Source organism: Neofelis nebulosa, chromosome 2 (genome assembly GCF_028018385.1).
Source record: "Neofelis nebulosa isolate mNeoNeb1 chromosome 2, mNeoNeb1.pri, whole genome shotgun sequence".
In the NCBI taxonomy this organism is placed as follows: Eukaryota; Metazoa; Chordata; class Mammalia; order Carnivora; family Felidae; genus Neofelis; species Neofelis nebulosa.
Window position 1 is genome coordinate 72,634,798 of NC_080783.1, and position 12,559 is coordinate 72,647,356.

Sequence of the window (12,559 nt, forward strand, 5' to 3'; positions counted from 1 at the left end):
TAATGGGTAAAAAAGATTTTAGTGAATTTGAAATGGATAAAGAATGAAGAGTACAAATTCAATAGAAGAATAGGAAGTGTGTTTCACATTTTATACAAAGTTGAATTCTAAATAATTGAAATACATGTGAATTCCAAAATATTAAGCACTTGTCAAAATGAATGGATTCAAAGTTGGCCATCTAAATGAGTTCTAAATTGTGTTTACACTATCACCACAAGGTGGTGCTACCTCAGCTGGAAAATAAAAATGGAGTCCTGGTGGGGAGACCCTCCTGGACCCTCTAGACCCTTCTTCCCCAGCATATCTTTAATGATACGAGTTTTTTAGTAGGAGGTGAGGTTGCTGATGGAGATGCAGGTCTTTAGAAATCTATCCCTTCCACAATGAATGTGCAAGCATTCTACTTTTTAATCAAAACACCACATTTTATATCAGTGCTAATAGAACTTTCCGCAAAGATGGAAATGTTCTATATCTGTGCTGTGTAACAGAGTAGTCACTAGCCATATATGGCTATGGAGCACTTGAAATGTGACAAGTGCAACTGAAGGACTGATTTTTTTTTAATATTTTCATTTTTAATAAGTTTCATTTTCAACAGTAGCATAGCATAGTTCTATGTAAATGAGTTATATGAGCCACATGCCTTTCTACCTTAGAAATTTAGAGACAATAAACTTAATTTCTTTCTTTAGATCAGTCTTGGAATTGGTTGGATGGATCAAAAGTGACATTTGTCAAATGGGCAAATAAAATTAAGAGTGGTGATGGAAAATGTAGCATTTTGTTAGCTTCAAATGAAACTTGGATAAAAGTTGAATGTTCACATGGCTATGGAAGGGTTGTCTGCAAAGCTCCTCTGGGTAAGTACGGAACCTGCCCTTAAGGAATATTTTTGCAGAACAGGTCAGGAAGTAAATGTACAACTCAATTATGTGCAATGTTTTGCACTTGCCTCCTGAAGTCCTTATTTAGTCCTTAAAGGATAACCAAAAAAATTGCTTAAGCTACACAGATGCTTTCCCTCAGAAAAATATATTGTAAGAGATAATAAATACCAAGATGTCTAAGACTCCCAGGTGAAACCACAAACAGCCTAAACTTTGTGTAATTATTTCCTAAGAAAAATAGAACCTGCCAGAATATTAGGGAGCTCATTTCTTTGAATATGTTCTTAAGATATATTTGACTCTGTTGGTCAGATATGTAAAAGGTCAAAGGTCTAATTCTGTAGTTAGCTTGCTTCCTTTCTCCTCATTCCCATAAAACTCATGATTAGCTTAGCAACAGTGCAAAACTGGATTTAATTAATTAAAATTTCCTGGAAGGAACATCTGTAGAAAGTCATAATTTAAACTTAGGTTTCATCCTGAATTGATGCATAGAATAACCAGAAAAAATCTTACCTTAATTTCATTTCTAGAGAAAGGAGCTCTAAGTTTTTCATGGCAACATTTTTAAAGATTTAGCATAAAAGCGTCCTTTTGGTGAATAAATATTGAAGATAAATCGCCAATACTAAGTGATTGGTATCTATATATTCATGCATTGATTCAGCAAATATTTGGCGTGTCTACTGTATGCTGGGTTTTGTGTGCTGGGTATGGGGATGGCTACACTAGATTAGGTTATCAGGGAAGATGTCTAAGAGTAGGAGACACTGAAGCTGAGATTTGAAAGGCCAGCCAAACAAAGATCAGGGGAAAAGGCACGCCAGGGAGAGGTACCAGATGGAGCAAAAAGCCTCAAGCAGAACAAGCTTGATGAGTGCTCAAGGAAGAGCTGAAAGGTAGGCGTGTACCAGCCACCTAGGGCTCTGGAAGCCAGGCTGAAGAGTTCAGGTTCTATGCTGAGTGAAATGGAAAACAACTGGAAGATTATAGGGGGAGCCCAGGAGCAGGGTTAGGGTGATGTAAGCCGAGAGTTCTGATTTGGCATTTTGAACTGTCCATATGGAGATGAGATATTCATATGGAATGTCTAGCATGCAGTTGGACATATGAAAGAGAAGGGAGGTCAGTTTAGAGATGATGTTTAAAACAAGGGGACAGAATGAGTCCATCTGTGCAGCATGTAGAGAAGGGGCCTGGAAGAGCATTTGAAATTGAATAGCTAGTAGCTAAATGAAGTCATCCTAAAGTCGTAAATTTGCTTTAAAGCAAATAACACTTTATTTGGCATTGGGTGAGTCAAACACAAAAATTTACAACTTACAGCAATTTGCTATCAAAGTAAGGTAATATACTGGGAGTGATGTTCTCAGAAAGGATGATGAGGAGGGAAAGTGAGAATAATGATAATACTCTAAGTTCTTTAAAAGAAAATTGCTAAAACAATGAATAGGATTTGAATGAAAAGGAAAACGGTTAAATCTGTAAAGAAAATACTTGAGTGATGATGACTTTGAATTCTGTGTTAATGCTATGAAACAAATCAAGTACTTATTGTGTCTAATTCGTACAGAGTTTACAATGTGACACACAGCCTAATGTATTAGATCAATAATGATCGCTTTTATATTCTCTCCTCCAATGTCAAACCTTTCCCTATTCTAGGCTCTGATTACCGAGGAATAACTATCACATTTGCTGTGCTAAGTGTCTTAGCTCTCATCAGTGCACTGATTTGGTTCCTCTTCCAAAGGAACCGTTTGCACTGGGCAGTCTTCTCTTCAGTTCGATATGAACAAGGAATGAATGAAGATGAGATTATGCTTCCCACTTTCCATGAGTAAATTCTTCTAAAAGTTTGTTAATTTGCACTAACGTGTTAAGGAAAATGAGCCTTCTCAGATTTTCCCAGTGTCAGTATTTACTCTGTTCTAAAGTAGAAGTCATTAGTACTTTTTCAGTTGTTTAATTGCAGTCCTAGTATCTACAGTGAATTATCCACGAAATGCCATGTTTAAAACTTTACTTAATAGAATGGAGGGGCGCCTGGGTGGCGCAGTCGGTTAAGCGTCCGACTTCAGCCAGGTCACGATCTCGCGGTCCGTGAGTTCGAGCCCCGCGTCAGGCTCTGGGCTGATGGCTCGGAGCCTGGAGCCTGTTTCCGATTCTGTGTCTGCCTCTCTCTCTGCCCCTCCCCCGTTCATGCTCTGTCTCTCTCTGTCCCAAAAATAAATTAAAAATGTTGAAAAAAAAAATTAAAAAAAAAAAAAAAATAGAATGGAAAAGAACCAAAGCTGGGACTAAAGTCCAAGTTATTTGTAGGGTAATAAATTTCATGTGCATTTTCTCTGTAAGAATGTAGTTAGTAACTAGGATATGTATATTTTAATGGTATTTTAACTTAAAATTGGCATGTTAATAAGTCACAAGTCTACCTTTTTGCTTTTAAAAATATCCAGCCTAGGGGTGCTTGGCTGGCTCAGTCAGTAAAGCATGCAACTCTTGATCTCAGGGTTGTGAGTTCAAGCCCCACATTGGGTATGGAGCCTACTAAAAAAAAAAAAATCTAGCCTAATGCAAAATTTGTACCTCAAGGTAAAAACATAACTGTAAATAATATCAACATTGTTTTAAAGTAGTCATTTGTAGCATTTAGGAGAAATTATTAATGAGATATGCTTACTTTTTTATACAGCAAAATAATGCTCTTGGCAAGATGCTTCTTATACTATTCCAAACATATTTCATACTAAAATTGATTAAATGCAAATATTTTGTTTTGTCATACTTATTCATAAAATGATGGCTTTTAAAGAAGATTTAATACTTAACATTTTTCTAAAGTATACAGGAACATTGTTTTTAGACTGATTTAGGTATACTGTAGCAGTGTGGTTTTTGTCTTTTCTTATGTACAATATTTAACTCTTTCCCTCTTAAAGGGAATCAGCTAAGGATACAAGTTCTTGAAAATTTTGCAATTTTTATGCTTTATGTGACATGTCAAATTTTGACTAAGAAGTTTGTGTTACTTTAATGCCTTTTTCTGTGAGCTAAAGAGAAAAGGTGTCTATGTATACAAGAAATTGTGTATCTTGCATTTGTGAAACTGAAAATTTTATAATGAAACTCTAAACTTTGTGATTACTACTATTTTAAGTGATGAATAATTAAGGAAACACTGTTTGGTGGTTATCACTTTAAGTTTACCACCTAGAATATATTTTGAATGATAGTTTCCACTGAACATGGTGAATGTTTTATTCAGTGTTTATATTTATACTTTAGAATATTTTTGTATAATATCCATAGATTTATTTTAAAATTTTAGAGTGTTTGTACTATGATAAACTTATAAATAATTTTCAAAAGACAGTTTTAGTATAGTCTAAAGTATAGTATGGTTGTCCTAAAAAATATCTTTTACTGAATTTGTTAGACTAGGTCCTCTTACCCTGTGATCTGTACAATTTTAGTTGTTAAAGACTTTCTTCAAAGAACTAAACCAACTTGATGTGAAAACACAGCTATATATAGTAGCGATGCTATAATAAACGTTTCATTTTTTTAGTGAAAGTGTTGTTGATCCTTGTTGAAAAAATGTATCTCAAAAACATCTCTAGATTGGGTTTTATTATGTGAGGCATGTAGTATAAGAAAAGGTAAATATACAGCTGTTGTAATGTGAGGTATCCTTAAGATTTTGTGTACATTTTTTAAAGAATAAATATCATCCTGTACCTCTGAATGTTTGACTTGAGTCTCTTTTTCAGATGCCATTGATTCAGCAGTTCTCAGCAAGTCTTTTAACTATTAGATCAGCAGAAATTCCATCTACGATCCACTCTTACTTCTCATAGTGCTCCCTCAGGAGATTCTCCCCTACCTCCCAGCCCAAGGCATTCATCAGCCACTTCTAAGTCAGTAGATTACATATCAAGTTCCAGGCTCATATTTCTAACTCCCACTGGATAATCTACATGAAAGTCCTTCTCAGCATGACCACAACTGCCCATATGGTGTTCACTTCCTCATTTGACCAGTTGCAGATGGATCAATAGAAATGAAGACAGCCTTTTCCAGTCTTCCCTAGCTAATTCAACCCTCACATGCGGTCTGACAAAATTGATCTCTTGAAACCGGGTACCTAAAAAAGTAAGTAGATGCACCTAATGATCAGGTACAGGGGACAAATGTGGAAGTGATACCATTGATCATCCTCTTTTTCGTCCTTTCTCCCCACACACAGCATGTTCCCCTCCCCGATCCTGGGGCAGGATGTTGCCATTATCTGGCAGTTGTCTTCTGCAAATGACTACCATAATGTTGGTAACCCCAAATCCTCAAGCCACTGCTAAATTTATGCTATGGAAAGAGATTCACATTCCTTTATCTTAGGTTCATTTAATCCTAAAGCCCTCTTGGGGAAGTGAAGACTTAATTGTTATTAGTTCAATAATTTTATCTTGTTTAAGAAAACAAATTTTAGCTAGATGTCAAAGACTTATTTTGACTAGACCTCATCATCCATACAAAGTCACCTCTAATTCCCTGCATGTTCTAAATTAAAATGTTCTTACAATTATCTACATTTCAGCAAATTTAGTATATGTGTATTTCTCTTTTTTTTCCAAGCTAAATTAATCAGAAGCAGAAGTTTAGAAATTTTTTTTCCATTTCCCCTAAGTTTTCGTATATTCTCGTTCAATCAGTATGAAAACACTACACTCCTTTTCCCCCAAGCTAGAAATTCAGAATTCATCCTCCAATCATCTCTTTCTCATCTCCCTAATTCAACAATTCAGTCAGTTTTATCTCAGGCTTCTCACAGAGTGGCTGTCTCCATTATCAGCTCTTTCAATTCAGGCCTTTATAATTTTTTTTTTTTTCTCCCGGATTGTTTGCACCAGGCTCTTCACTGGTCTTCCTCATCAACCTTTCCTCTTCATCCCATTTTCCCCACTCCTGAGCCTACAGGAGCTGAAATACAGAGGAGGACTCCCTCTGTGTTTTGGTCTAAAATTATCTAGGCCTCCTACCTATCTCAGGCCAAAAGGGATCTCAGCAATGCCCAGCCCAGGGACCTTCCCCAGGAACTTATGTGGACTGACAGTTTGGGAAGCCCTAGGGGGTAAGTTCACTGGCCAAGTTCACCCTTTTAATGCAATGTAACATCAAGTCAATCCAAACCCAGTTCCTCTTTCTATGGGCTTAGACCTGCCCTTCTGCATCTTCCCCAAGATCTTCTCCCAGGACTCCATCTCTCTTCCAATTGCTAAGCAATAGAGAAACAAAGTCAGATAAAACTGGACTCCAGAAATTAGGAAAACACTGGTGATCTAAGCCAGTGGAAATGTAGCAGAGTGGAGCCAGAATCCAGAGTGAGCTGCAAAGTGAAAGGGAAATTAGAAAATGGGGAACGTGAGATTCTGAAAAGTATGGTGGAAAAGGAAAGAAGAGGGAGAAGGTGGGTTGAAGAAGGTTTTTTTTCCAAAGAAGGAGGGAAAGAGGTTCACAGATTAGAAACTGAGAGGAACAAAGCAAAACAAATCGAAAGATCCACAAAGAGTGGGCAGAGAGAAATTAATGATGCAGGGAAGAAAGATGGAGTCATAGGAGAAAATCTTGGGGAAGATGGAGAAGGGCAGGTCGAAGCCCACAGAAAAAGGAACCGGGTTTGGATGGGACAGAGAAGACTGCCGTCCTCTCTGAGGCCACACAAGGAAGACCTGTGTGGAAGAGAAAGGGAGAGCAGGAAAGTATTTGAAAATTTTTGTCTAGACCTGATGGCCCCCCTTTCTCTATGGAGTAGAAGGCAAGATCTTCTACTGAGAAACATGAGTAGCAAATTGGGTCTCAGTTTGAAGAGTGTTAATAAAACATTTTGCAATACCCGATTAGAGGAATGGGGGAGGACAATGACCAAGACAAATAAAAGGATCATAGAAAAGGCATACAGGACCCAGATAAAATTAAAAGCCATACATTTGTACTGATGACAACCAGGAAAATTGATCGATTTCCTCTACCTGTCCTCAGTTACCTCACTGAAGTTGAGGAACAGGAGCCTGTGAAGAAGAAAGAAGAGGACCCATCCTCAAAAAATTAAAAATAGGATTACCAGAGGCACCTGGCTGGCTCAGTCAGTAGAGCATGAGACTCTTGATCTTGTGGCCATGAGTTCAAGCCCCACATTGGGTGTAGAGCTTACTTTAAAAACAAAGAAAGAAAGAAAAAGAAAGAAAGAAAGAAAGAAAGAAAGAAAGAAAGAAAGAAAGAAAGAAAGAAAGAAAGAAAGAAAGAAAGAAGGAAAGAAGGAAAGAAGGAAAGAAAGAAAGAAAGAAAGAAAGAAAGAAAGAAAGAAAAAGAAAGAAAGAAAGAAAGAAAGAAAGAAAGAAAGAAAGAAAGAAAGAAAAGAAAAGAAAAAATATATATATATAATTATCATATGATCCAGCAATCCCACTTCTAGGTGTATAGTCAAAGGAAATGAGAACAAGATCTTGAGGGGATATCTGTACTCCCCTGTTCACTGCAGGATTATTTGCAATAGCCAAGACATAGAAGGAACCTAGTTATTTGGCAATAAATGAATGGATAAAATAAATTATGTATAGATACCTGTATCACACATACACACATAGTGGAATATTATTTAACCACGAGAAAGAAGGAAACTGCCATTTGTGACAACATGGATAAAACTTGAGGACATTATGCTGAGTGAAATAAGTCAGCATCACAAGCAAAAAAAATATTTTTTTTCTTTTTTTAAGAAAAATATGTATAATTATATATGGCAATGGATGTTAAGTAAACTTACTATGGTGATCATTTCATGACATATACAAACATAGAATCATTATGTTATACACCTGAAACTAATATAATGTTATATGTCAATTTATATCTCAATACAAAAACAAAAAAGTAAGACAGAAAGACAAATGCTGTATGATGTCACTTATATATGAAATAAAAAATAGCTGAACTCATAGAAACAGAGCAGAGTTGTGGTTACCAGGGGCTTGAGGGTAGAAGAAATGGGGAGATGTTGGACAAAGGACAAAAACTTCTAGTTATAAGATGAGTAAGTTCAGAAGGTCTAATGTACAGCATAGTGATTACAGCTACTAATACTGTATTATATATTTAAGGTTCTTAGTATCTTTTAATGACCTGATAGTTCATTTCTTTTTAGTGCTGAATAATATTCCATTGTATTAATGTACCACAGTTTGTTCATCACCTATTGGAAGACATCTTGGTTGCTTTCAGGTTTTGGCAATTGTGAATAAAGCTGCTATAAACATACGTATGCAACTTTTTGTGTGTGTGCAAGTTTTCAACTTGTTCAGGAAAATACCAAGAAGCACAATTGTTGCATTGTATGGTAAGGATGGATATAAATAGTTCTGTTAAGAAGCTGCGAAACCGTCTTCCGAATGGTTGCACCATTTTGTATTCCCACCAGCAACGATTCAGAGTTCCTCTTGCTCCTCATCTTCTTCAACAGTTGTTGTCAGTGTTTTGGATTTTAGCCATTCTAATAGGTGTATGGTGGTATCTCATTTTTATTTTAATTTGCAATTCTTTAGTGACCTATGATGTCGAGTGCTTTCATATGCTTTTTACCATCTGAAAATCTTCTTTGGTGAAATATTTACTCAGATCATTGGTACACTTGTAAATTGAGTTGTTTGTGTTTTTATTGTTGAATTTAGACTTGACTTTAAAGCAGTGTTTCACTGAAGACATGAGGCTATGTCTGGGGTTTAAACAAACAGTCTTACTTGGCTCTTGTTTGTGCTTTGTGTTAATCTGGTTCTAGATGCCTCGCCAGTCAGTTCATAGCTGCTTAGATTATACTTACAGCAAGCACAGTTTTTTTTGTTTTTGTTTTTTTCCTTTAAAAAGAGAAATTTATTGTCTCACAGTTCTCGAGGCTAGAAGTTTGAGATCAAGGTATGGGCAGCGTTCGTTCCTTTCAGGGGCTGTGCAAATATAGTTTAAAGTCCTCAATCCCTGAAGCTGATAACAGATGAAAGTTGTCTGAGAGACACAGTCCACTGGGAGGAGCCTTTGAAAGGTTTCTGACCACTAGATCCAAAGGAGGAATCTGGCAGACACTTGGACCGAGTGTTCAAAATTAGCATCACCAGTGATAAGACATACTGACATGGTGTCTCTCCTGGGCAGGACACATCATTTCTGTGGTACTCTCGCCAAAGAAACAAAAACATAACCTGAATCCTGTTCTTCCAACTTCCCTCCAGAGGATACATGAGACACACCAAAACTGAAGGACATTCTACAAAATGGCCAGTACTCTTCAAACGAGATGGGGGAAAGACAAACAATGACAGAGGAACTGTCCCACGTTAAAGGAGACTAAGGAGAGAAGACATCTCAAGGCAATGTATAATGCTGGACTGGATTTTAGAACAGAAAAGGACACACACACATACACACATACGCGCGCAGAACAACAACAAAAAAGACCGTTAGAGGGACAATTGGCGAAAGGTGATAAAAGCTGAAGATTAGTTAATAGCATTATACCAGTTTTAATTTCCCGGCTTCGACCATTTTACTGGAGTTATACACGTTGTTAACATTTAGAGAAGCTGGCTGAAGGGTTACGGAAATTCTTCGGACTCTTGCAACATTTTTGAGAGTCCGAAATTATTCCAGTTCAAAGGACAAGTTCCAAATAAAACAGAGACTTCGCAGAGGCGGCGCACGGGCGGGCTCTCGCTGCCGGGTCAGCCCCCGGCGGTCCCCCTTCCGCCCCCTTGGCCTTTCTCCCCCGCCCCCTGAGACCGGCCGCGTGGGCGGGATTCGCTGCGCCCCGCACTTCCGAGGAGCGCAGCTGGGCGCCCGCACGCGCCGTCATGCCCCGGGCCGCGCTGCCGGCTCTCCTGCTCCCGCTGCTGGGCCTCGCCGCCGCCGCCGTCGCTGGTGAGCTGCCTCTTGCCGCGTCCCCTCCTCCTCCCGGCAGCCAAACCCCGGGCGGTAGCCCTCACCCCCGGCACGGTGGTGTAGCTCCAGCCGCTGGCCGCCCGAGGGTGGCCCGGAGGCGCGGCCTCCCGACCGGGCGTCTAGCCCTACCCTGCTCTGCGCGCCCACCCCGGGCGCCCTCCTGCCTGCCCCCCTGCTCCGGGGCCCTGCGTCCGGTCACCTCCCGGCCCCCGCCCGGCGCCCCCTGGTGCAGCGGGTTCCGAGAGCGCGCCCCAGGGAAAGGCCCGTCGAAGACCCGAGCTTGCCCTTTCTCGCCCACCGTGCGCACAGCCTCGGCGCAGACCCCACTAGCGGGGAGGGGTTCCCAAACGGGGGTGCTGTCTGATGGCAGAGCAGAGGGACTTAGAGCCGCACGCCAGGGGAGCTTCAGGGCCATTTGGGGCCGAAATGAGAAGCGGGGAAGTCGGCTGCGGAGATTTCCCCTCTGCGCATTGCGGACGGAGGGTGGGGGCGGGAGGAAGCAGGCCCTCCCGTGCTCGCCGCCTTGTTTGTCCCGCCGCTTGGTGTTCAAGTTGTTGAAACAGGAAAGCAGTTCAGCCAGCTAACCCCTGGATCGCGGTGGGACGTGAACAGGCTAAGCTCAGATTCGTCTTACGTCGTGTGATTTTAAAAAGTCTTTAAGTCTGCTCTGCTGTTGTGCAAGGGTCATCTGTAAAAATCACACGTGATTAGTCAGTCATTGCCAAAATGACTACGGAGGAAAATAGACAATTCCGTTGAATATGTGGGGTGTTTGTTTGTTTACAAGCTTTTTACAAGTTTTTTATACAAGCATGTCAAAAAAATTGAATGGGGGGGGGGGGGAAGACTTCCATCCAGAAACACTATTGATTAAACAGTTCCAGGAATTAAAGAGCAAATTAAACAAGAACCAAGGGAATACTTGTGTGGGTTTGAATAAAATGCTTATGCAAGTGGGTTTTTTTTTTTTTTTTTGGTTTTGTGTTTTGTTTTTTTTTTTTGTTTTTGGGGTTTTTCCCCCTGAATTTCTCTCCCATTTTGTAAGTTCTTCCTGGAAGCCTGCTGACAGGCAGAAATAGTTGAACGGATCTCAGTGTTGGAGGCAGCTAGAGTAAGCAGCTCAGAATCAAAGCTCCTTTCCTGAGAGCCCTTGTGGATCAGCATTTAGGACTAGTTATGCCATCTGCTGCCTTTGGAGGGGCAGAAACAAGATGTGCCGATTTTCATACTTCACACTGAGCCTATTTTTTGAGTAAGACAAGGCTGGACTGTTTCGTGACCCCGCCCTCCCCTACACACCCTCATTGTGTTTGCCAGTAACATCTAAACGCCTGTGTAACCCACCCTCCGGGCTGCCATGCCCTCATACTTCATGTTAGTCAAAACATACTTTTCCTGTCAGATTTTTAAAACAATCTATTTCTAGATTTTGATATCTGTCTTTTCAGAGAAGTTGGTTTCGATCAGTAATAGAGGACAAGCTATCTTAGGAAAATTTTGTTCTTTTTTCCTTGTTAACTAGGCTTTTCCAAAGCTTAAGAAGGGGGCATGTTGAATAAATTAATGCTAGTAATTAACCAGCCTCTATCAGTCAGGAGGCTGTAAGGATTAACTTAGAAAGAGCATAAACTTTGGAGTTAGGTACAGATTGTATGGCCTTGATCAAGTTATCCAACTCATTGCACTTGGAGATAATACCCCGAATGACCATCGTGAGCATTAAGTGAGAACTCGATGGCTTGTACCTAGTGCAGGCATGGCAAATCTTGATTTCCTTCCTTTTGTTCTCTTCATACAAAATGAAGGGTAATTATTGCAATTAGAAAACATCATGAGTGCCACATTATGTGGGTTTGGATAGTTGTGGTTACTGATTACATTCACATACATGATGATACAGGGCTGAAAAAAACCATGTTTTTCATCATACTTCACAATCTTCTATCCAAACACCATCAGAAAATTACATTAGACTTAGAACTAAGTCAAGAAAGAGCTTTTCAAGATTATCACAGAATTAGCTGAATGGCAAGATCTTAACAGAAAAGCACCTTTCATATTGTATGCAGTATAAATTTAACGTTGAAGTGGAAATCATTGTTATTGTTCTCTGTTATTTTGGAATTTATTAGTATAAGTGATCTTATGTTCTTAGTTATTATCTTGAAAATCAAAATAAATAACACATTGTGTAAATTCCTGAGTAAGGTCCCATGGCATCCCTTTTAGAAAGTTCTTCTATAATGGTGCTTTTTGCACACAGTATGTGATCAGTATATGTTTATTGGGTCAGTGATTTCCCATCGGCGGTATGAGGTGAGTGAATAAGCAAATTCAGAGTAAGTCCTCATTCTGTGGCCATGTGGATCAGTCTACATGACTAATTTTGAATTTCCATGGGCTACAAGCCCTAGATGAGGTGCCCGTGCCCCTGCCTTTCTTTTTTTTTTTTTTTTTTTTTTTTTTTTTTTTTTTTTTTTTTTTTTAAATTTTTTTTTTTTCAACATTTTTTATTTATTTTTGGGACAGAGAGAGACAGAGCATGAACGGGGGAGGGGCAGAGAGAGAGGGAGACACAGAATCGGAAACAGGCTCCAGGCTCCGAGCCATCGGCCCAGAGCCCGACGCGGGGCTCGAACTCACGGACCGCGAGATCGTGACCTGGCTGAAGTCGGACGCTCAAC

The 12,559-nt window shown here is 39.6% G+C and overlaps 1 protein-coding gene across 3 annotated transcripts in view; it reads left to right on the forward strand.

Moving 5' to 3' along the window:
• LY75 (lymphocyte antigen 75) overlaps positions 1 to 12,559 on the forward strand; it is a 135,945-nt gene that overhangs the window by 96,948 nt on the left and 26,438 nt on the right. The window contains exons 34-35 of one of the 3 annotated variants that reach the window (XM_058694554.1): positions 699 to 866; positions 9,093 to 9,790. In XM_058694554.1, the coding sequence (XP_058550537.1) occupies positions 699 to 866; positions 9,093 to 9,196 (272 nt within the window). In that variant the 3' untranslated portion in view covers positions 9,197 to 9,790. Of the gene's footprint in view, positions 1 to 698; positions 867 to 2,558; positions 2,933 to 9,092; positions 9,791 to 12,559 lie in introns of those variants that run through there. The other 2 variants (XM_058694546.1, XM_058694564.1) reach the window with 2 other exon arrangements.